A 26,290-nucleotide genomic window follows, 5' to 3' on the forward strand; every position below is an offset into this window, starting at 1 on the left:
TTATCAAATATAACACCCTAATCAAACATAACTGACCTCTGCAGATATTGCAAGCCTGCTCATTGTGTTTAAAAAACAATTTCCTATGCTGTATACATATAAAACATCCTCTCCCTAGCACAGAAGGTATTTGCAGAAGCATCAGCTACCAGTAAACGGATTTTTCTTTCATGTTAAACTGGGAAAGTTTTTATTAAAGCTGGGCTACAGGAAGTAAGTGTGCAAACAGTGGTCTGAAAAGCAGCTGAAAGTACACATTCTTCACCCTTCTAATTAACTCTGGCATTCAAAATGCAGAGCTGCTATAAAATAATATTTTGATTACAACTACAGCAAGAAAAAAGAACATAAGTCCTGCCACAGTACTGTATATAAAGCCATGCTCGGTCCTAATCTTTTGCTATATATTGCTTATTTCAGTATTTCTTACTCTTGAATATGGGCCAAAACATATTGTGTTTGCGCACTGCTAATTGGCTGAAACAGTATTTTCAGCAGCTGCCAACTGAAAAAACCTCCCTTGCTTTACCCATTTCAGTATATTTATTGTTATTGCTACCTATAGCATCCTGAATACTAAGAAATCCTCCTCATGGATTCAGGCTTTATAGAAGCAAAAAGAGCTTGCAATCGTAAACAGAAACCAAACATGTCAGAGAGGCAATTCCCTCTCCCACATTTCACCAAGAAGAGCACTGCTGGGGGCAAGTATGTAGCAGCCATGTTTCCTTGAACAACTGACTGCAGAACCTGTGGCCAAAGGCTTCCTCAACTTCCTTGCTTCCTCAACCCAGCCTCACCACCAGCAACACACAGAGAAGGAGGGGCCCTGTGCATCCCAAGGTGACTGTTCCAGCAGTGGCAAGCAGGGGTAAGCACCCAGCCAGGATCTTTCCATTCAGCAGCAGCATGAGCTGATCCCCTCAGCTGGCACCACCTGCCAAACTGCACCCCCAGCATGGCTAAAATGCAGGAACCACTGTGTGCTGTTGAGGCAGTCTATGTCCTACATCAAAGCCTCCCAAGCTTGCACTGGTCTCATTTGCTGTAGTTCAAATTATGACCCTACTGGTCCCTCCGAGGCTGCTATCTTGCTTTTCAGTCTCCTTAGTTTTGTTTAGGCTTTGTTGTGACCAAGAAAATGCTGTAACCTTGCAAGTATAGAACAGAGTACACATCAATGCGTTTCACCCCAAGCTGAGCACACAAAGAGGGCAATAACTATGCGGGAAGAGATATAGCATTTTCTCATGCTGCTGTTTCATCAGGGCAAGGCTGGGGGGAGTGGGGCTGTCTGTGCACCTTCATCACCCCAGACTGTCCCCACCACCAGCCCAGTCCCCCTTGACAGCATTACTCCTCTACCAAGGAAGCAGGGCTAGAGGTTACACAGCTATGAGACACAGGCATTTCTTCTCGTTTCTGCAAGTTTACTTCTGTGTATCCATTGCCAAGTTGTTTTCACATTACTAAGAATCTGTCTTGAAGCAAAGTCTCATGATGCAGTTGAATTGTCCCAACAGTTTGCTGTAAAGGGAAGTTTCCCTTGCCCTCTCTTTTCTCCCACAGCAGCTCTGTCTACCTGAGAGCAGCTTCAGAGCCTTCACTGTCCTCATCATCACCACCCTCTTCTCCCTAATAAACACTGGGGCCAGTATGCTGAGCCAGAGGAGAAGGACATCCAGCAGAATTGGACTGCCACATCAGCTACACACACGACAACCTAAGCCCTCAGCAGGAGAAGCACCAGGCTCCTTACACTGCAGCATTCATCCCCACCTCATGCAGCAGCAAGTATTGGCCATGAACATTAAACTCCATGTTTCCAAGTTGAGATCCAGAAATGCTTCTATCTGCCTGACATCACTGGGACTGACTGTTCTGCCTGCAAAGTCCCACCAACTGCAAGCAGACCTAAGAGAGAATTTATTCTAAAAACAAAAAACAAACCACAACAATACTAATGGTATGAATCCATATAAAAATAAGGAAGAAAGGTGGGCTACTCATAGCAGATGCTAATTTAAGTAATTAATTGTAAAAATTAATTTAATTGTAAAAATTCCTTGTGAAATATCAGAGATGCTTCATACAAACTAGAGAACTTGAGTTAAAAGTGTGATGAGTAGCCTTAGGAAGTGGAAAGGGTAAAAAAAGCCAGGAAGATAAATTAGTGATTATAGTAACAGAGAAAGATGGATTTGGAGACTAATTGTTATTCCTGCCTTGCCAGAAGCCAGCAGGTAGGTGAGTTGTAACAAACCAAGGAAGAATCTTGAGAAAAATCAAAGCTTGACTTACTGAAGTTTCCTGAGATGATAGAGCTAATCTAGCCTCTCAGTAAGTGCGGTGGAGACCTGCTCCCTCCCCTCTCTCAAGTGGGAGGCTGCACCCCATCCCCTTCCTCTTACCAGCAATGATTCTCCTGTGACCCCTTGGTCAGACTAGTCAGTTCAATAAACTGCTACAAAACTAACTCAGCAAAAGAGCTATGACTTCCCTGCCAGCATAGTGAGCTGATTCAGCTGACCAAAGGCAAACTCTTGCAACTGCATGATGCAGGCAACAGGAGTGTGCAGAGCAGGACAGCCATCCCCAGCAGCAGCAAAACATCTTGTTAAATATGTGAATGGGGAACTGCTCTGCAGTGAAAAGAGGAAGAAAGAGCAAAGGAGGCAACATTTGCTATAGCAAACGGGGCAGTGAAGTGAACAGGAAGTAAAAGTGACTAATTTTTTTTTAACACCCCACCTCTACAAGATCATTGGGAACTAGCTACACCATGACTGCTAAATAAGTAACCATCAGTGCCACACAGTGATGGCGAGGGGAGCACTGCAAAAAAAAAAATTCAGGGTAATGCTTTATGGTTGATTCCTGACTGTAGTATGCTGGGTTTCTCCATTCTAAAGATCCTATGGTTTCTCATCACACTGAGGTTTCCCAGCTTGCACTACTAATCAGAATTCAGCTTTCCTTTTCTCTACAGAAGTTCCTAAGAAACCCACCCAACAGAAGTTCAGGACTAAAAACATCATAAGACATGCAGAACAGGATCAAGACACTTAACACTGGTGCCCAGAACGTAACAGGCACCTTTGAAAAATTCTGACCATGATGAATGTAAAATATGCTTTTACTTGTGATAATAGCAGCACCTCAAGCTACTCCAAACTCACAAGGATATTGCACATTGTTTCTTTGCTCAGTAATTATGCAAATATTGTTGAATATTTGTTTTGAGAATGAAATGTACACAGCACAGTACATTAGCACAAAGGTGAGAAAATCCCTGTGAACTTGCAGATCAGTGCTTTGTCACAAGCTGTCACTTCAAGAGATTATTACTCCTGACCAATAGCTGAGAGGAAGTAAAAGAAGAGCAGAGTCCAGGTTACCTTATTGCCCTGCCTGCACTTACCACTGAAACACTAAAATGATATGGGCCAATAGCCCAGTAAAAGCCCATGTGATTTTCTGTCATCTTAGCAACCTGGGTTACTCCAGAAGCACTAGTGCCAAGAAGGGAGCACAACCACACAGCCAGGAACAAAAGACTTTCCCAGTGAGTCACATAATCCCAACTCAGCTTCTCAGAAAACCACAGCCTTAGATTTTAGCACCCAGCACCTGCTTTCATTGAAGAGTCACTGCACTAACTATGAGGACATTGTCCTATTTTAAAATCCTTCTTTGAATTAAACATTTGTTTTGGACATCAGTTTCTCATACTGAATGCTATAGAATTCCAACATTAAGTTAATCCAAGTAATTCAAGAATGTGAATTAAAAGTTACAATGCTCAAGAACACAACAGGCCTGAACGTCCATATTTAAAGGCCAGGTATAAGCATGCGTTCCTTTACTTACCTTTTTGCTTCTTCTAAGTGGCACAGATACTCATAAGCAATGTTCTGACGCCTCCTCTCATCCATTTCCTCCGCTGAAAGCCTTTCATCATCCACAATAGCTGCAAACAAAACCCCATATCAGGTTACACACATGTCAGAAGTGATTCTTACAGTGATTTTACTGAGAACCTCAGCAAATTACTGCAGAAAATAAAATAGCCAGTGCTCTTCCTCCAAAAAAGGTCTTTACAGCACAGTGGACAAAGATATTTAGATCACCAAAAAGATGCTATTCTCTGTACAGTGGGTTCATCAAGTTTCAATTATTCAAAGCAAAGCTTGTATTGCTCTTCGCCCATTTCCTGATTTGGGGGCAGGGTGGAGCACTCACACACATGGGACTGAGAATGGTAGCCAACAGAGTTCCAGCTTACACACCCTCAGAGGCATCTGAGGACTTTTACTTGAAAGCTTAAAGTGACCAGTCCATGGAGCAGCCCCATGCTAAGCAAAACCTCAGCAGTAGAGATTAAGACAACACTGCAAACATATCTTAACAGCAACTTGGGAACCAGCTCTAGGTCCAGCAGCCCATGAGACTGCAGACTGAGCTGCCTCCCACAGATACAGGTGATGAGGGCTTTAATTCAAGTGACAAGCTGTGGTTTTCACACCCCTAATTACCACTGCAACCACACTGCCTCCCATAAAAATACTCACTCAGCTTAAGGATGACACTGTGCACATCTCCAGTTGCAAACAACCCTAGTTATTAACAGCTAGTAACCCATGACCAGTAAACCAGCTTTTTGTAGGGTACAGAGGGACTCTGTGAGCAAATCTACAGTTCTTCCAAATATTTATAGCAGTTAACCTGAAGGACCATACAGTCCTGCTGACTTCTGAGTTTCAATCACAGCATGTAAGGCTTTCAGAAACAGCCTTCAGCATAAACTACTTACCAAAATGACACCCTATTTGTGCGAGCAGCTGCCAGAAGAGCTAACCCTGCCCCTCCTTCATGTTTCTCAGCCACATATTCCCATTACCTCTCATGTCAGAGCCAGCAGAGCTGTGGCTGTGTCAATGAACCAGAACAAGGGGCAGCCCTCATCAAAATGCAGCAGCTACAAAGACACATGCTTCTAGGGAGATCAGGTCCCTGATATGATCTGCTGCAAACCTGTTGGCCGAAGGGAGGGCACAGAAACCAGGGCTGGGTCAGCCACTTTCTGCCCATGAGCCAGTTAGCCAAGAACATCAAGATGCATCCTCAGTAAAAACAAACAAAACAAGCTACATATATGAATACTTCTCCTCCTCAAATGCACTGAGGTGCTTTTCCAGCTCAACTATCACACAAATTGCACAGGCCATGAGCACATTTTCAGCACTTCCCTGACACAGCTGCCTCATGTAGTGGGTAAACACCTTTCAGTAGCTGGTGCAGGCAAATGAAGTAAAAGGCAGCATAGTAAAGGAAGAAGCTGGGCTTTACAAGAACATGCATACATTCAAGGTTGTGCCTCAAAACAAAAACCCAGCACAGTATTAATCCTACATGCATTTACTGGGGACACACAAAAAATTACACTACTCACCCACCTTTTCAACTGATGCTACCACACATTTGCTAACGTATCATATAGCTGATTTTAGCTTTGTAGTTTCAGTTTCAATCACCACAAGCCTTGATATCTCTCATCTTCCTTTGTTTTTAACATGACTCTTCCTAATTACCCAGAATTTTCATACACTGATAAAACAAATGTGTCTTGCTCTGAGTTCCTTTTAAGTCTGGTAGCTCTGATAGGTGTGACTCATTCAAAAATGAGCTCTCAGATACTGTAATCAGGTCATCATTTGCTACAAACCAAAACAGTACCTTGAGGCAAACACATTATGCAGGTGGTAGAACACTCAGAGTGGCAAACTAGCCATGGAGACTTCTCTGCTGCTGCTCTTGCCCATGTCACTGTTGACACATCCAGGACAGGCTGCTCCCACTCTGACACAGCCCCTCTGCTGCAGTCCTGGCTCCCCAAAGCAAGGGACAAGTATTGATAACCCACCACACTGAAACTTAATGTCACTTTATTATTCATGACATTGAACTCTATGGACACTTTCAAATGCCACAGCTCACCCTAAGCTATGAGGGCCTCACACATGCCAGAGGAGCTCAGCTGACCATCCTAATGGGCTGTGGCTCAGTCAGCCAGGACAGGGCAGCTGATACCAGACCAAGCCATTTTCTCCTATGACACAGGCCTTATGGCCTCCTCCTCTTAGCTCATTAAACAGATATCTACACCTGCCCTCTAAACAACTCACCATAGTCATAAGCAAAGCAGTGAAAGAGGCAGCTTGTCCAACAGTAGGAGTAAGAAAACCACAAAACCCATTTGATAAGCGGTCCAGGAATTTAGCCGGATAACACTAATGATTTACAATCTAGTCCTGGATCTACACATCCACAGGTCCCTCTCATCCTCAATAGGGACATCCCAGATCAAGAAGCCATGGACAGCCTTAAATCTCTCAAAGTTATTTGCAAATATTGACTCAGAGGGCAGATGAAGTCACTGAAATATTGTGGGACTGTAGTAGTTGTTCTGCTTAGGGAACTCTCCAATAATGAGGGAAAGGTCAAGAAACAAGAACGAGTAACTTGGAGGTACTGAAAAGTGAAAGACCCAGATCCTATCTAGAAGAGATACTGTATCAGCAGCTCACAGGTAGGAAATCCGGCTTCTTTCCTGCCAGGGCCAAAGCATCTCTTTTGAGCACTAAAAAACACAGAGTGCAGGGAGTGCCAATACCTACAGTGCTTGTGCTAGGAGGAGTCTTTTGCAACACTGGTTTCTGATAAGACAGATTACAGACTTTCCCCCTCCAGCACATACTGGCTTCAAAGTGACAGTGCTATCAGATGAAATAAATGGTTACAAACACACTTAGAAGGAGCAATGACAATCTGTATGACAGAGGTGTCCCACAAGTCTGCTAGAATATTTTTGGCAAAGGCTTCAGACTTTGACTGGAACCCTCCACATAGCTTTCCTCAATTTCAGACAAAAGATCTATGCATGCAGCTGTCAATCCAGCCACACCAAGTTCAACACACAAACAAGCCTGGTTTGAAGACAGAAACCTCAGTCTTTCTTACTAACAGGGCAAGCATTAGTCATAAGACTGGGAAGATTGATGAAAGAATAAACACATTCCTGCTGTATCAGTAACTTCTTGATAGTGCTCAATTCACAAGGAAAGAAAGTTTTGCAATAAAGGATGTCACAGGGCAGAGTGAGCAGGGCTGGGCTTCACCTGAAGGCCTCCAGCCCACTGATAAGGCCCAAGTAGGATCCAGGCAGACATTAAATATTGCTTCTGAGGAGATCTAGATGCCACAAAAGAAGGCAAATACATGCTACATAGTAGCTAAACAGGAAAAAAGGCATCTAAAAATGACATCTTACAATTCACTTAACACATTTTGTCGCTTTTGATTTGGAATTAAGAGGCAAAATGTTCACTCAGAGTAAATGTTAAGTGTACATCTGTACTACTGACAAGAACTAATAAAAACAGCAGTGGGTTTTGGTTATGGATTGCAGAAAAACTTCCTGATGTGTCCTGATCCAAGACAGACACTCCAGTTGTTGGCTAATACTTGTAACTTCATCAGCTCTTGAACACAGGTCTGCCAACATAACCCAAGGCACTCCATGTCACAGTGAACATGACACAAGCAGCATTTACTGAGTCTGCCTCAGCATTAGTAGCCAACAGAAAAGCTTTTCAACCTTCCAGATTTGAGTAAGTTTTCAGTTACAGAGCTACTGCTTCTGAAGCTGCAATATTACTGAAACTAGTGACAAGCCCAGGTGTGCATGAACCAGTGGAACCATGACCTAACTAACAGTGACTGGACAGAGATTCAAAACTTCAAGTTCACATAAGATAGCCTCATTTTACACAAGAACTTTAAAAACAAGGTCTGGCTATGTGAATGTTGCCCAAGTGCAGAGTTAACTCTTTTCACAACCATGCCAAGGATTTTGGAGGTCCCAGGGTCACCTAAATGGTCCACATCAACACTGATCTTACTGGATCTCTCTCATTAGTATCTTTATACTTGAGATAACGTTAAATAAGAGGTGTTTTACAAGTCTAATTTGCAACAGTTTTCAAATGAACCCATGGATTGCATTTTTAAATGAAGCTAAACTTCTATAATATGTAACCAAAGAGCATGCAAGGAAAAGTAATGTTTGTTTTAATTTTGAATGCAAATTCATGGAACACTTTATAGGGCATAATTGCAAGTTCTTCATAGATAATTCCCCAGACAGACAGTTTTTGTTATTTTAAAAAACAGACTGGAAAGAAAAAAAAAATCCCTGTAAAACATGCAGCAGCATTTAAGGCTTCCTTGCCATTAATTTGCACTCATACATATGACTATCTGCAGTAATTCAAGAACAGCACATGGCTGCTTCTAGCAGGCAGACACCTTAATAAGGCATTTGCCACAGACATACCAATAGACTTCTTATGCTGAAGAAGGCAAAGAAAGGAACAGAGGCTTTTATTTCCCAAGGCCAATCCCCCTCAATTTCCTGCTACCAGAGACTTTTTCCCATGGAAAGTGAGACATGAGTAAGGAGGAGGGCAGCTCTTTTGGCACCACAACAGGGAAGCTTATTACATAGGACATAACAGAGGACAGAGAATAAAATCCTCTTAGGGTGACAGAAAACAAAGTCAGGATTGAGAGAGAAGAGATACACGAGCATATAGTGTAAAATACAGGAATAAATTTTTTTCAGAATATTTGAACTAAACACTGACCAAATCACATTTGGCAGTCCCAGCTGTGTGCCATCCTGGCCATGCCAGTAAGGAGGGCAGTGCATTGTTCCAGTCCACCGGTGAAAAATTCTGCAAATTCTGCCTATCCCAAATCCACACCCTTCCTGACTCCTCCACCTGAGCCCATCCTCACATCCCCAGTATTAGCACACTGAAAAACATTTAACAGAACTGTGCTGTAACAGCTGAAAACACAAAAACAAAAGCCAAGCCTCGCTTGCACAAAAACTCCTGAATGACACTTTGCTGGCCATAACCAGCCCTGGTGAAATCTGAGCCCCCATACAACAGGGTCTAGACAGCATCCCATTAATGTCTGCCTGTACCATGAGTACGAGCTGTGAATGTGAAGCATTTGCCATCACACTTCAGTGCTGTAGTTTCAAGAAAAGGCTAGTTGCATTTTATGTGGTCAAGGTAACTTAAAAGCTTAGGTTATATATATTAAAAAAAAAAAAAAAGGACTAATTTGTCCTAGTGTGAAAGAGGCCAATATATTCAGTTGCATATTTTATTTGCAGTAAAACCTGTACTATCAGATACTCAGTGCCCCAGGAGTGCCTGTCCAGGACAGTTCAGCTCCATGGTGACTCCTAGGTTGGCAATTCAGGTGCTGCAACTGAACCAACACCACATCAGACAGCACCCGTAACTGGAGCAGTTCTGAGCTGGTGATGCTCTGAGCCAGGCTCACTGCTGCTTGAGCTGCCCTGACCGCAGTGGGGCAGGAGTTTATGGCACTGTCAGGCAACCAGAAAGTCCATGGACAGGATTATGTATATAGATATCAGAAAAATACTGCTCAGAGCTACAGAGGCAAGAGGAGTTTCCTCCCGAGCCTCTGCTCCCAATATCAGTTCACAGGTATCTAATGCAACAGTTCACTAAATATGCAGAAGAACGTATGCCAACTTTAACTATATGAACACAGATCATTCAACAGGATACTAAGAATAAATCAGAGCACAAAACACCTATTACATGTGTGTGTTAAAATTACAGCACAACACACCTATTACAGGTGTTCCGTTAATGCATTAGTACCACCAGATCTATGGTTATACTAGAGGACATTTACCTTTTGATTAAAAATGTAAGACTCTGATCAAACCATTTTTTAAATAAATTTCCTGTTAAAGAACACAGTCACAAGCAGCTAGTGCATGTGCCACAACAATAAAACCAGATGGCCTGAGCTTTTTTTCTATGGCTCCAGTGGGGGGAATTCAGTCCATTCCCTGAACATTTGCTCCAATAAAGGGCTCTGGACAAAGGCAAACACTGCCAGCACTCAAAAAAGCTACAGCAGCTGTGAACTTCAAGAGCAGATTCACTTGAGAGAGTAGACTAATACACTTCATTAAATTATGAGGCTCTTCAGTATGGTATTTTTCAAGTCTTTCCAACATTGAACCACTCTCCCTCTCTCTTGAAAATAGATATGTCTCCCCTAATCTAATTATTACATTGTCCAAAGCATGCAGGCTCAGATTTTCATACAGAAATAAATACACACTTTCTGTCCAACAGATAGACATTATCTTCCCTCACAAGGATCTACAAGGTCACTGTTCTGGACCAGATCTCACTGCCAGACACTGCGCAAACAGGGAAAACAAACAAAGACCATTAACATGGGAGTATTGACAGCAGAAGTCCAGCAAAAAGGCATCCTGATATAAAGTTAAAAATGTTTGATAAACCAGTTTTTCCCTTCAGCATTCTCATAGAGCCTCATTCTTGTGCATTCACTCTAAGTCCTCCTCCAAACATTTCCTTGAAAAAAGTCCTATTTCACTCATATCTGCTCCCACAAGTCCAACCACATCCATCTACAGAGACAGAGCAGTATTACAATACATGGACCTTAGAACAATCTTACAAAGGGGATGGTGGTGCAACAACAACCACAGTCTATGCTCCTGGAGCCAAGCATCAAAACTAATGTCACAGTTTGTCCAGTTCCAACACTGGCAGAAGGCTGTAGGACTCCTCAGACATCTCTCAAGATACTCAAATTCCCACAAAGTTTAAAAAAAAAAAATCTCATGTAGCCACACAGACACAAGATAGCTTTGGCACTGAGCACATAACCACATGTGCTGCCAGAATGTCTGGCGTTCATTTTGCTCCTTATAGGTATACACATCGTTTACTTTCAAACCTCAGCTTTCTATAGTACCATGAAGTGAGTCTTTAGTAGAGGCAAAACAAGTAGTTGTAACATTATTTTATTGTATAATGGTACCAGAGTGTGGCCCTCTTTTTTCTAGCAGAGTCCTTTTACGTTGTGCAGAAAAATAACATAGTTCTTTAATCTTAACTTCAGTGTAATTCTTCTGTATGTTTGGAAGAACAAGGAGCCAGTAATGGACTTGAAGAATATATATGAAAATCCAACTCCAAGCAATTTCAGTTAGCTTCAAGTGTCATGATCTACAGTTACAAACATGAAATGTCATTTATCAGCCTATTGCTCAACTACTTCCACCTACATTAAACTGCCAGTGTCACTGTTTCCAGCAATACTTAATGTAACCTGTTAATGAAATTTTAACTGTTTATCTTTGCATACTTGGCTAGCTGGTCACCTCAGTGCACAACAGGTTTCCCCAAGATTCAGGTGCTCAAATGACACCTTTAAAATTCTAGCTCCTTTCTATGAATTACTCAGTTGACCTTAAAACTCTTTACTAAGCCCTCTGTCCATGTTCCTGAAAAAGTTCCAAGTCTAAGGAAACACTCGGAATGATGAACCTGGAGAGACAACGAACAGCAATTACAAGTTATTTCTTTCCCTTGCAGGCCATCCTATCTCCACTTGCATAGTTTAAAAGCCATTAAAATGGCCAAATTTGAAGGCAGCTTGGAAAAGGCTACAGTGGTAAGTAGTCAGTCTGGCTGGAAGGTTTGTTTAGGTTCCACACACAACAGAAATTACATTTTTCATGTGGACTTTTAAAAAATACTGTTTCGAAAGGCTGGTTGGTCAGATTTGCACATCACTGGAGGCTCAAGCCATTCAAAATAATATTGCACATTCCAGCAGGAATCTCCAACAGGCTTTCATTCTCCAGTGATTAATTCACAAGAAAACAAATAGTAAAGCATGAAAGGTTCCCTCTGTCAGTTTCATACATTCACTATTTTCTGAAATAAAGAACTTGTGATTAAAATTCCGTGTATTTTGACACATTCACCATTTGCTCCATTCATTTCACTGGAATTACTTTAACCTATTTGCTTTTTATTAACAATATACATTAACAATCTTCAATGAAAGAAACAAAATTTTACCATATGGATTCCATTTCCTTACATTTTACCTGTTGCCAGTCAACTAAAAATACACTACTCAACTATGAAAGATATAGAAAAATGTTAGCATCTACAGCACACCTCTTACAGATTACAGTCTTGTAATTGGCTTTAGTCAGAAGAAAAATGCTACATCTCTTGCCCACAAATGCCATCAAATTTATTTCTAGCCTTAGAAAGTTTATATTTAATTTTTCTCTGAAAGAAACTGCAGGTATATCAATAAGTCAAATGCATATGTACACATACATAAAAGGAGGAGTGACTTGTGGAGGATAAAAAATTTTGAAGACTACCCAAAAAGGGTGAAAAGTTCATCTGAAATGTGTTCATCCCTACACAAGAAGCTGAAAGCAGAGGCATAGCAAGTTAACAGCAAAAGATGTTCCTTCAGCCTTCTGCTAACCTCAAAGGCAATTTTCATTATGTGTTGTCACATCACCATCACCTGTGGCCACAACTCCACCCATAAACATTTGTGGATCATGTACAGGGCAGAAAGCTACTGCAGAAGTGGAGTGGAAGAACAGGAAAGAGGTGCTAGAGACCATACAGAGGAAGGGCAGGGCACAGACTGAACTCACCACACTGGCAGCAGGAAACCCCAATTCAGGTTTGTCCGCCCCTCATCTGTTTGCACACGTTGATGTTGACCCACAGCTCTATTACACTCCTACTGCTGCCAGTTTGGACAGTTTGCTGTGCAAACAGCAGCTAAAATCACCTTTAGTTAAGTTCTTTGAGACTTACTAGTCAACATGTAGGACTAGAAGAAAGTGCAAGGCTTACCATGGCAAAGGGGGATCCTAGACTGAAGACACTAAGTATGTCTGACAAAAGCCACTGGTGCTCCACTGAAAGGCAAACTAGTTGAAGTCCACAAAGAAAAGCATACCAGTAAAGTTTTTGGTCGCTGTTATTATTCTTCAAAAGACTTATGGACATTTAAACAGTAACCAATAGTGCCCTGAAAATGCTACACAGGATTGTTGGCTAAATCAGAAACTTGTTCATTTTCTATCGTGAAAGTGTCAAAAAGCTCATCCACATTACAGATTGAGACCAGGACAGTAATTTATACATAAACTTGTAACAAATCCCTAATACCTGAAGGTTAGTTAGGGAAGGTCTGTGAGAATGGAGAAAGACAAGAACAAACGGGACAACAAAAGTGACAGGGGCAGTCAGAGAGAGGGGAAGGGAAGAGCCTCTCAGATTTCCTGAAAGAAGTCCAGCATGATTCCATTGGTTGGGGGGGGAGCAGTTGCCAAATGGATTCAACATTCAGATAATTGGGATGTTGACATCAAAAAGCTTCCTATCAGCAAACTCACAGCACAGTAAGCAGCTAGAAGAAATGTGGTAAGGTATAGCTCAGAGAACAAAAAGGAGGATGGCAAGCAGGAATGGTGGAGTGAAAGAAAGAGAACCTGAGAAGAAAGCTGTGACCAAGTGTCACTGAATAACTCGTAAGTGCTACATGAGGCTCAAGGTATGAACCATTAGACTCAGGAGGACTGAAACACCTGTCTAGCAAACGCCTAAACAAGACCATTACTTAAACAATGAGCAAATTTGAAATCACCACAAGAAAGACTGCAGTGTAGAAACCCCCAGCCCTTACATCTGGTCTTAATTCTTCCTTTGACAACTCATCATCCCCTGCTCTTTCCTCAACTAGTCTATTGCAGAGTCTTTCAATTCAGCTCCAAACAAATCATCTGCTTCACTCTTTTCATACTCTCAAAGGAGCTCCAGAAAACACCTGAAATATTGCAGTACATTTTTCCTTCAAGATACAAACACAAGCATGTGAATAAAAGAGAAAAATATGCATACCATGAGGTTTGCAGCCTTAAACTTGGATAACACATTTCTCTGCCTTGCTTTTCATTCCTAAATTATTATTACAGTACTTCTGAAGTCTCTAATTCAAGTTGATTTACAGGTACATTTATTATGTAAAGAAATACTGTATGATGCAGAACTTCAGCATACAGATATGTTAAGTTTAGGTGATGAACAGAGGCCCTGGGCATCCAGACTCAGAGACTGAACAGAGCAATGGTGGTTCCTGCTCTCCCTCTGACATCCCCAGTTCCCTTGGGAAGAGAGCTGAGCTACTTGTGAGAAGTCTCAAAACCACTGTTCCTGCAGCTGAGATGGTCCAGCACAAGCATGAATGACTACAAAGGGATGGAGATGCAGTATCAGGCTCACAAACTAGGGTCTCACCCTACAACCCCTTGGCCTTGCCAGCTGTGCTGGTCCACACAGGTGCAGAAAGGTACAGGGGGTAGAGACATACTTTCTTTGCTCTTGTTTCATGAGTGAGGTGATACATTCTTGTAAGAAGGCAAACTCAGTGTATCCATGCATATGACCAGCTCAAGGGTTGTCCCATATCAGCAATGGCCTCAATTATCACCTAAAAGCTGCTTGGCTGCCTCTCCTCCACAGTAGGTGAGGAAGTACATGCAGAGTTACTGGATCTGGCACTGCTGGCTCCAGGGTAACTTCCTCCCAGTTCTTCCTACTAGTTCACTTCAGGAGCACAATGCACAGACAAGCAGACACTGCTTTCACGGCAATTGCCCACACTGCTTCTGGACAACTTCAACCCTTACTTCTCATTCACATGCCCTCAGTAATAAGAATAAATTTTTCCTTCATCACCAGGAGTTAGAATCACACAAGAGAACAAAAGAACAAAATATTTAAGTCTTTGAGCAAGGTCTGAAAGGAGCAGACAAAACACCACCCTTCCACTCAGTACATTCAATACCTAAATAGTGAATCAAAACTGCTCTGAGAAACAATGACACTTCTACCATCATACATATCACTGCAAAAATCAGATATGGAGTGACCCAGATGTTCCTCCTAACTTATCAATTAATGGAGTACTTCCATTTCTAAAACAAGTTAGTGACAGCTGTACTCACAAAATGAGCTTTCACCAAAAATCATACACTCAAGTTTGTGAGTATAACTGTATTAATTCTACCAAATTCATATTTCCCCTGAACTAACACGAAACTTTGGCAATCTCACCTTGAATAACTCAATTTTTCAGGTTACCTGCTTGTGTCTACTCCATAGCCCACTCCAAAGAGTAAAGTTTGGATTAATGCAACAACTACTTAACACGGGAGAGCTTCCTTGCTGCCTTGAACACATTTCCAATAACAAAAGAACCACAGTAACAATATTTAAAAAAAAAAAAAAAAAAAAAATCAGTCATGAATAAAAGTATTAGGAGCATATTGGAAACATTATGTAAGCACCTCAAAACAAGCATTCTGCTTGAAATAGCAATATCAAGACCACTAACATAAAGGAAGTGTAACTAGTTTTCAGTCACTGCCATGGCAACCACAGTACAAGCAACACACAAACTTAACATCAAATTAAGCTATGTGTTTGCAAGTTTTGAAGTATCTACCCAAAAAAGGAAATACACATCCTCAAGGGCTGATCACTGACTTATCATATTTTTGTATAGTCAGTCTGTTTCCTTTCTTAAAGCACTACTGAAAAAAAAATCAAGACTTTTTCTAGGACTTGTAATAGTTCTTCCTCTAAACTCTGCCCGCACTTTGAGATCAGACTCCTTACAATAAGGCATTTACAGCTGCCATAGGGAGCAGAGCAGTCTGAAAACATAGCTATTCTATCAGCTGAATCTTGCCCAAGTGAATCTGTTATTCCTGTTCTATCTGGGAACTATTCCTATACATACCTAGTGTCACAACAAGCCTTATCCATCAACAGTGTTGATTTCATGCAAATGGTCAACTTCCAAGAAAGTTTAAACTTCAAAAGTTGAGGAAATTAAATGGAAATAACCTGATTGGATGTAAGTTTACATCTCAGATGTGTCCAAGAAGCTAGCACAGATCAATTCCCTTACAGCTACAAGAGCCTAAAAATCTTGGCTGCTCATTTCTTCAACCTTTTGGGGAGTTCACTTAGGTCTGTCAATGGGTAGCATTTACAGCCTGGACAGAAACAGCCTACCAGACAACACCCTCCCACCATAGTTTTAGGAAAAAGGATACAAATAAATGTTACAGAAATTCACCTTTGTTTACAGAGGCTTCTGATAAAAACTTTTCTGGAACTACTTAATTTTGTTTAAACATGCAAAAAAATAAAGAGGGTGGGTGGGTGGGAGGAGGAGGGAGTGTTACTGCCAAGGTTCAGTGTTTTAGGAAACACCAACCCTTGTTTTGCCTATTACTACCCACAATACTAAGAAATTTGATCCATTTTGTTCTAAAATAGTTCACAGGAGTAAAATCTTCAGCAAAACCATGTGGTCTTCCTTCTCATAATCTGTATGAAGATAGAAACCGGAGAACAAACAAGGACACTTGACATATGATAAAAGCTGTGTATTTTCTGGAGCATTCTCACCCTTTTGTTAAACTTCATTACTGTAGTCAGAGGTGACATAAATTCAAAGCAGCAGGCAACCACATCCAATCCTTGCAGGTAAGCTGTCAATATACCTTCAGTAGTCAGCTGCCACACAATTCCAAACACCAAACCAAGTCTGGTTCATCTCCCAGCTTCCACCAAATCACAGCAAAGAAATCTGTGCTCTGCTATGGTCTGAAAATACTAGCAGTACTCAAAGCAACTTCAGAGCTCAGATGTAGTGAAATCACATTTACTGTGTGCTGGTTTTGTAAAAACAGCTGACCATTTTTCCTTGGTAAAATAGTCTGTCCCAGATTCATCTAAATGTAAACCCTGCTCTCCCCAGGACTCCTTTGCATTCCTTTCAGTTACACTACCACATATGCATGCTGGTATTTCAATGCATTATTTATTCTGCTATATGGTACTTATGGAACTTAAGACTTGTTTACCAGTGAACAGAGGCCAGACAGCTATTGACTGAGTAAATCAATTGGGCTAAAAATTCCTTAAAATCCCAGAAATAAGTAGGGCATACCACAAGACACATCTCATCCCTACAGTTTTGAGGCTCTGCAAGTCAAGAGTAATTTTACCAACAGAAAAGCGTTGGAAAAGCATCTTGAATCTAACTTTACATACAAAAAGCATTTATTTTCCTTTCTTGTTCAAGTAGTCTAGTATTTAGACTTTCTTACAATTTCTTTGACATGCCTTTACTGATACTTAGAGATTTATTAAACTACAGTGCTAGAGATGAAATTCCCTCAAACATTTATGTAACTCAAAACTCCCTAGGCAGCAGCAGAGCCAAGAGCAAGCCCCAGCAGCAGGGCACTGGGGTGGCAGTGGCACCACAACAGGGACACTCAAGTGGAGACCACAGTGATACAGGCTGGTCTTTCCTTGTGTCTCCTCAGTCCATGCTCATGAATTGCCTGCACATTTTGTTGCCCCATCATACACTTTCCAGATCCCTATATGCAGCCATAACACAGCTCAACCTGCCTTTTCCCCAGCCACTTGTGCTCATCGCTGCTCCAGCTACTGCATCATCTTGGCAGACCTGCCTGCAGATTCATGTGGCAAGCCAGACTGGGGACCTAATCCAGCCAAAAATAATCCCATAGGAGTCAAGGTCGCTTCTTCCATCAGCAAAGCTGACTGAAAGCACATGCAAAACCACAACTTCGGGGTGCTGTTCCAGAGCAATTTAAGCACATTTAAAATCTGGCTGCCACAGTCTCACCTGGCCAGAAAGTCCCCCCTGCCTCAGGCCAGCAGGCACAGCTGTGAGGTTTGCAGCTAGACCCTGCAGAGGCCTGAGATGACTGCAAATCAGCTCTTCAAGGAGAGATTAGCTTCCTGACAGATTAGATCTCCGTGCCATCACATGAACATTCACAGGAGGTAAAGACCACAGAAGTCTGACAGAGCAGCTGAAGGCACCTCAGCAAGTTCAGGCTGTTAAATTCTCACCAGCTGCAAGAGTCTGTAGCAAGGAGCACATAGGATCCCAATATAATTAACAACAGTTAGAAACAGCAACTTGTCTCATGGAAGAAAGATACAGGATCATGCTTTTTTGGCAAAGGAGACCCATGTCCTTGTTCAGTTTTCAAGCTTTTTACCTTGTTTCTAAACACTCGGACTATTAGACACTTATTGCTGTACATATCTAGGATTCCCCTAAACACCTTGGAAACATTCTTTTAAAAACACAAGTAAAATATTTACTGGCCTATAGTTCAACATTACAACACTGTGAAAGAACCATTGCCCTCATGGAGCAGATTTCTTTACAGAGTTTGGGCACTTCACATTCAGACTGCCCCTGGATTAATCTTTGCTATACTCCTAGAAGCTGTGAGGCTCTGATCCTGCAAATATAACCAGTGTACTGAGCAACTTTACAAATCAAGCAAAAATGCAGGAGTATGCCCTTAATTTTCAGGAGGAACAGCCAGTAAAGGATGATGGCACGCATGACTACATATTTCCCATCAGACTTTGGAGCCTAGTAAGAATCAGTTTAAACACCTTGCTAGATACCACAAGAGCTTTTACTGCACTTTAAAGAAGCAGATCAGAGTCCACAGGGGAGAACTGGCAAAGACCACATCCTTCATCACACACTTCAGCTGAAGCCACAGACTGCTTAGCCTGATACAGCCAAGCCAACAGAAGCATCTGGGATGAGGACAGCAGTTCCTGACAGCTCTGCCTACCTGGGTGGCAGGCAGGCAAGGCACCACACCTTGAGGCAGTAGGTCCACAGGGGCTGGCAGCAGTTTGCCAGCAGTCATGAGTGAGAGCTCTAAGGTGTTTCTTGAATTTGACTCCTGAAAAATTTATACCTGGCTGACCTTAACTTGGCCAATAAGTGATAAGAGAACTGACATAATTCCTCCAGGTAAGTGTTTCTTGCTAATGCATACTCATTTGAACAAAACAGTAATTTAACACTGAAATCAGCTATCAGCACAGGTTCTTAATGGCTGTTTATTTGCTTACACACTTCAAAAGGTATTTGAGAGCTGTGCAGAATTTGTATGAACACCACCTGATTCAGTATTTCCCTTGATCGGTAGCAAGGAGGTTGATCTCTAAACCATCCCTTTTCTCTTCTCCAAAGAACTCCATGTAAGAACCAGGACTCTATCCCCTCCCACTCCTGCCACATGGCCCACTCCAACATCTACCAAGGCCCTTGGCCACCAGAGCACCCTGCAGGCATTGCCTGCCCCACCAGTCCATCACCACCATGGATCAGGGTACCCTTGGCCAATGCCATAGCAGCTGGCAAACCAGAACTGGCACAGTGCCAGGGGAAAGGTGTTGGTCACCAGTACAAATGTGCCCCTGTGCCAGGTAGATGGGGGCACCTGGCCCTTGGCGTCCCTGATCATGCTTCCCCAGGGCCAGGGTGGGCACCACTTCTCATGCATCCAACACCTACGCTTTCATTCTACAACATGCAGCAGTCCAAGGATATCTGTTCCAAAAAACACTGAAACAGCCTGAACAAGTGAAGCAAACACAGCAGGTTAATAATTTCCTGCAAGGAGCAGAGGACTGGAGAACACATTTGCTTATCATCCCACTGAAATATGACCCACTAGTCCTACCTGTCACTGCCAGGCATTTTTTTTTTTCCATCTCATATGTAAGATTATTCCTAGTAAATCATAGTCAGCTTGAATCAGCAATGGTATCAAGAAAATCTTGAGCTAGAACAGCTACATAACTGAAACTCCAGTTAACAGAAGAAGTGGCTTGCAAGTCTGTGTACTTCCTTTTCCCTGCCTAAAGTATTAGACTTGATCTAGCACACTCGCATGTGCTATAAATCCCATTTCCAGTGCAATAGTAATATTTCTTGTTTCAACTGTGTTCAAGTAGCTCTAAGCATGCTGTAACATAGGTCCGTCCTTTCTTTACCAAGGGACTAAAAGGGAGATGAGCCTTTTGTACAAAAAGCACACAGAGAGCCACTCCTACCAAATGAATTACGTGCACTTGGTTAAACAAAGCAGTTAAACTTTTCAAGTTCTCATTCAGCAGTTTAATCATTAGCAACCTACAAAAGAGTAGAAGAGATAAACAGTGTATTTGGTTGCCAAATTACACCCATCAATAAAAAAAGGAGAAGAAAAGTGTTCTCATAAACCACAAGTACAAGAAAGTATACACCCAAAAGAATATATGTGTAGGACACAGTTAAGCCCTTTTATTTTTTGGTTTTAAAAAAGAAAAAAAACCCACATCTGTTTTCACTTTAAAAAATCCTATGTAACTTCTACCAAAACATTTTTTCCCCTCTTAAATTGAAAAATAACCATTTGTTTCCCTGCATTTAATAGACAGGGGCAAATTCATAGTTTCTAAAGTTAAATGCTTTTTAAAAAAACAGTGGTTTGCAAGTTTTCACATCCTGCTGAAGTAAGAACCCAGGCACAGTTTCACAGAGAGGTGTAGGCTGTGCTTCACTTTAGGTTTGCCCTGCCTATCTTCACAGGCAGGGCAGCTCTCCCTCACAATGTTTCATGCTGCTTATTTGTCTCATCTCCTAACTCCTAGTGCCAAACAGAAGCAGCCCTGAAAGCCATGACCAGAAGCACAAGCAACGCCCTCATCACTGGATACCAAAGTCAAGTTTCTCCCGTATTTAATGATATATGCCTACTGAAGCTGAACTTCCAGCTTCAGCAGGAGAGATGATTTCTTTAGCTGCTTGTCTCCAACAGATGCATCAGTATACAGGGACCTGGAGTGTACGTTCAGATACTCTGAGTATGGAAATGGCCAAAATCCTTTACGAATCCAGACACTCATGGCCTCACTCACTGTACCTTTATGACATTCCTGGAAGCACAGCAAAGCCATTCAGACACTTCTTAAAAACTTAAGCATTTGTTTCTGCACAGAGGTTAAAGGGAGAACTAGCTACAAAGTACCTGCAAGTGTTAGGAAAAAGGCATACTCAAAGATACACCACTACCTGATTCATCACCTTCCTATGTTCAAGACCTTGTGTTTAATCTGTGAGGCACCTCCCAAGATTTATACTTTTTCTCCTTGTTATCTTCAACAGTACCAAGCATTTTCGTTGTAGAAATTGCTCATAGCTTGACTTGTATCACACATCCTATTTCTCTGCTTCTGTCTGGTTACAGCTGTTGCCTGGTTTATTTCTCAATACCAGCACAGAGTAGAAAGCAGATACATAAATTTGGTTGTGGTGCATCTGTTAACACATTTTCTGCTGTATAAGCAGCTTCCTTCTACTTGTGTGATCTCACTTGAGCTGGTGCTTGACTGAAAGACTCAATGGGAGACAAACAGAAACATCTTCTATCTTTTTTAAGCTATTGACAGCATGCAGATTTGGAGGTACCTTTCAACAAGCAGTCCAGAAAGCCACAAGGCTTTGGCCCTAACAGGCTAAGAGAAGGCTCAAAGGCTTTGCTCCAAGCTCCTGTTTCTCCCATGAACCATGTTAATACTGAAGTAGTACCACCCAGCCAGAAAGGGATCATCTTGTCTGGTTTCATTCAACTGTTTAATGACTTTAAAGATTAGAATGATCAGCTCTAAGATTTTTTTTCTAGATGCATGTCTTTGCACTACTACATCAATGAAACTTGTAATGCAAAGTTAGTTTTAAGTCAAGGATATGTCTTCTCAGTTACTTGTTTTGTACTACAAGGTCTAATGCTCAGGGACACTTTTTCTCCCCCCCAAATGGTATCCATCAGGCTACAAAATGTAGCCAAAGTTTGCATGTATCTTCCTCTCTAGTTATCAAAATGAAACACAACTGACAACCATGCACTGGTTCATATGATCCCTAGCAGAGAATTATCCTAGTAAAATTCTAACCTTCTTCAAAGCAACACACAAACTTTGCCATGAGCTTGAAGCCAAAGTCAAAAGTCCAAGTTAAATGTTTGAAACAGTACTAGGTCACTAAAGGAAGGAGTCTTGGAAATTTGATAGCCTAACTTGAAAAACTTATTAACTCTTCCAGGAAATCCAGCATAGATGTTATGTTCAACATCAAGGACTGTTTGCCAGTGACCTGAAGTGCAGTTTTAGCTATACAGAGAACGTACAAATTGTGATGGGCTTCATAAGTGTTCAGATAATGCTGGTATAAGTTTTCTAGTTTGGGAGCTTTCCCCCCACCCTGACTCTTTAAAATGCTGTCTCCCTCCCTGTCCCAAAATGGAGGGCAAATACAGCACAGATAAAGCATATTTTGTTTCCTAGGAACAGGCAGAAAAACGAAACATGCACCCATACTTACAATTTCACTACAGACAAGGCTATGGTTTGTTCTTTGGTGTATAGAGTTCTCTATTGGAGGTCTTTGGTGGTTTGGTGGTTTTTTGTTTGTTTTTTTTTTTGGTTTTTTTTTTTTTTTTTTTTGAAATATAGGCATCAGTCTAGCACATTTGAGAAGCTTTTGCCCAGTCCCTTGACAGGAGAGTTCTCAAAAGTTTCAGCAGGACAAAAAAAAAAAAAAATCCATCCTGAAAAATGAGGATGCAGTGTGATACAACAGCCACAGCCTCTCAATTCAGGGCAGAACAGAATAGCCACTGCAGCCTGAGCAAGCAGGCAGCATTTGTCAGAAGGGAACTGGCAGCAGAAAAGACAAGAAGGATGATCTTATCTGCTCCTGTCCCTGGGACAGAAGACCTGAAACTTGGAAAGTAGCTAGAAATCCAAACACCAACTTCTCCCTGGTCACCACTGCAAAAAGTTCTGAACTACCACAGTGAAGTATAAATACTGAGAGGACAGACCTTTTCTTCAAAAATACATTCAGCAACCTTAACAAGGTCATTCTTCCCTTGTAATAAGTAAGGCCTGAGATTCTCAAAATACCCCCAGCATCTCTGTCAATAAGGTAAATCATCCTCAGCATCCAGATATGAACCAAGGCATAAAGGCTGAGCCCTTTGCTTTAAGTCAAAGCCTCATCTTTGAACATATTCGACTTCATAGCAGACTAGCAAGTGCCACATCACCAGACTGACATGTTCTTGTACCAGCCAGATGAGACCTGCACAGAAAAGCCCCTGTTGCTCGAGGCCTGATAGGCACACCACACACATCTGAGGAGTTTCTGCATGTCAGACAAGTGGACAAAGTGCCAACCTTGGGCTGGTGCACCACACAGCACACTGTTCATACACTGCTTTACCACAGGAGCAAGCCAAGATGATTGGGAGATTGGCTTCACAAGCAAGATACTCAACTTTGCTAACACACTACCATAGGCACCCAGCCTTTGTCTGTAGTAACCACTGCAGAAAACATTATTAGTACTGACAACAGTGAGCCTACCTTCAAAAAGTCTCTCATCCACCTACTATGTGGTGCAAATGAAAAATAAAACCTACTTGCAGGTTCTGTAGACTACTCCAAACGGCAGGTATCAATAGAGAAAAATGCTCAGGAGTGCACAGCATACTCCATGCTGAAGGTCTCACTGCAAAGCACCACCTTTTCTTTCCAGCCTGGGTGGAAGTGATATGGCCCCTAATATTGTCAAATATTTTTGTGCTTCTCTCAAAAAAGGGGTTTCAGAACCGGTTTTCAACAATACTATTATGCTAAGACCTGGGAAGCTGCTCATCAGACCACAAAGTGCCAGGGCTGTTGTGAGCTTTGCAAATAATTTATCTGTTCACGTTTTTCAATGCCTGAAATATAAAAGGCATTTCTTACACACATGCAAAGTCAAAGGCTTGCACTGCTCTCCCCACAGGAACCGGGGGAAAGTACGGCCCGGTGCAGGATTCCAGTACGGCACAGCAATGCTGAGAAAGCCTTGCAGCAAGAGGGGGGAAGGTGCTTCAGTGCTTTACTTGAATGCAGGTTTGGGAATTTAAATGCGTCTACTCTGAAAAGAGATACCTGGTACCTGCACTGCTCCTCATCTCACTCCAGTTATTATTTAAATTTACAAAGTCCTACATCGAAGTTACAAAATTAGAAAGCAAAATTTCAATTGGTAATCCGCGCTGATAATCCAAAGGTTACAGAGTTACAACCAGAAACTACAGTCACAACTTCGTTATAAAGTTATAACCCAAAGCTCTAGCTACAACCTAAAACTCTGCAGTTGCGGTGAGGAACTACCGCTATAATCCATTCGGAAAGTTTCAGAACAAAACCCAGCCCCTGAAAACCTGTTCAAAACCCAGCCGGAGCTCGTTGCAAACAAACCTAAAGTAAACTGGAGCGCTGCAACAGCGTCTGCTAGCCAGGTTCTACTTTCCCTCAAGTCCTTCTTTTAATATTAAACCACGAAAGCCGGCAAGGGAAGGGGACAAAAAACCAAACCAAACAAACAAACAAAAAACCCCACACCAACAAAAAACGAACCAAACCTAACAAAAAAAAAAAAAAAGGCGGCCTGAAGCGCCCCCCACTCCCCCCTAGACCCCACTCACAGCCGTAGCGGGGCCGCTGCAGGGGCGCCAGCTCCTCATGGTGCATCCTGCCGCCGCCGGGAGGGATGGGGCCGGCTGCCGCCCGCCCTTCTTATGCGCGGCCCGGGCCCCGCTGATTTGCTGCCGCCTGCGGCCGCGCCCGCCTCGCGCGGGGCCGGGGCCACCCGGGGCGGTTCCACGCAGGGCCACGGGGCCCCGGCGGCCGGGAGACCCGCGTGTGCTGCGGGCGAGAAACAGCCGCGAGAAACAAAAAGAAAGGGAGAAGAAACGAAGAAGAAAGGAAGGGCGGGGGGTGGGGAGGAGGCAAAAAGAAAGCAAAGTAAAACACAGATTTATAAAAAGAAATCTCCTCAAACCAAAAAGCACAGAAAAGCATAAAAGCAAAGCAAAACAAAAACAAAAATTAAAAAAAGGGGGAGGGGGGAGGAAGAAGCGGGGAGGGAAGAAGGCCCAACCCCCAAAAACAATAAGGAAAGGAAAGCGAAAAATAAAAGGGATGAAAAACATGCAACCCCCTCAAGAACAACCACACAACTATTTGGAAAGAAAAAATTCAAACAAACCCAAAACAACCAAACAAAAAAAAAAGGCAATTAAAAACCCCCAGTGCCACAATTTGAAAGGCCAAGGTTCCTCCCCTCTGATGTTTTGGCAGTGAGGACTCTGAAGAGGGGTGAAAAAAGAGGCCCAGGACTCCCTCCTGCAATTTTACTGTGCATAAGCAGCATTTTTGCCTGGGTGGAAAGCCACCACTGCAGTCTACAGGGCACATTTGTAGTAGGGTGCACCTGCAAGGGTATGTTGATGTCATGTTGATGTCCCTTCCTGAGGGGGTTTGTAAGGGTGTGGGGTGTGTGCCTGTGTTTGTGTCTTCCCTGCAGGGTGTCCCTCATATCCTCAGAGAGGACTTGATTTCATACAGCAAAGCAACAAATCCATGGGTCAAAGGCACCCAGGTGACATCTGAAAGGCACCTGCAGATGGACAGGGGCAAGAGTTTCTCAAATGGAAATGTATTACAGGGCAGGACTGTACCTTTCTGGCAGTCTCTAAGCCCCTGACAGAAGTTTGCTGGAAGACGGAGAGTGAAACAGTGTCTGTGCACAACCACAGCCTGCCTTGCAGAGCCTGTGAGACACAACACACCTGAATACGCTTGTGGTTTAATGCATAGCCAGGTGCCAGGTGACTCTTGATGAGTGTTTGCAGATTGTCTGGAAGACTTCAGTCATTTCTATTTCAAAATAAATCTGTCTTAGATCTACAGAGTCTCCTCTGTGGTTTTCCACAGGTTTCAGGCTGTCTGCAGGTTGCTTGCAAGGCCTTCATTTTGCACATTCTGGCTGTGCTGGGTATGGCTCATGAGTCGAAAACATGCTGAGGGAAAAGACACTGCTGGTAGTAATTAAAACATGGATTATTTGGGAGGGAAAGGATTGAAAGGGTATAGGAGAAAAACTAAGCCCAACGGGAAATGCCATTACTTTTCTTGAGGTCATTTTGATTTCCTCTATTCCCTTTTGCTCCATCCCTTGAGTCCACTGATGGTGACTTACTGTAAAGGTGTGTGATGCAGGCACTAGCAGAACAGCAGTCTACATTGGCTTTCTGAATGCTTTATTGATTTTTAAACAATTGCCCATTTACTTGCTTCTCCTCTTACAAAAGAAAGAAAGTGGGTGACCAAACCCAACATGGAAATTGAGAATAACCTCCACAGTTTAAAGTGCATTTGATTGAAAATTTGATTGCATTTGGTTTACATGACCATTTTTACTGCCTTTTATACTGTTATACTTAGACTGAGTTAAGAAAATATTGAAGAACACTTTTTCAATTTCCCTTATTCTTAAG

The 26,290-nt window shown here is 42.3% G+C and overlaps 1 protein-coding gene across 3 annotated transcripts in view; it reads right to left on the reverse strand.

Moving 5' to 3' along the window:
• The window catches only part of IQGAP2 (IQ motif containing GTPase activating protein 2), a 125,794-nt gene extending 101,061 nt beyond the window's left edge, over positions 1-24,733 (reverse strand). For all 3 annotated transcript variants that reach the window (XM_080362898.1, XM_080362897.1, XM_080362896.1), the window contains exons 1-2: positions 24,437-24,733; positions 3,871-3,970 (exon numbers count right to left, since the gene is read on the reverse strand). In XM_080362898.1, coding sequence (XP_080219024.1) covers positions 3,871-3,970; positions 24,437-24,482 — 146 coding nt within the window. In that variant the 5' untranslated portion in view covers positions 24,483-24,733. The remainder of the gene's footprint in view (positions 1-3,870; positions 3,971-24,436) is intronic.
• Positions 24,734-26,290: the final 1,557 nt, after the last annotated feature.

The sequence above is a fragment of the Nesoenas mayeri genome (assembly GCF_963082525.1).
Source record: "Nesoenas mayeri genome assembly, chromosome: Z".
In the NCBI taxonomy this organism is placed as follows: domain Eukaryota; kingdom Metazoa; phylum Chordata; class Aves; order Columbiformes; family Columbidae; genus Nesoenas; species Nesoenas mayeri.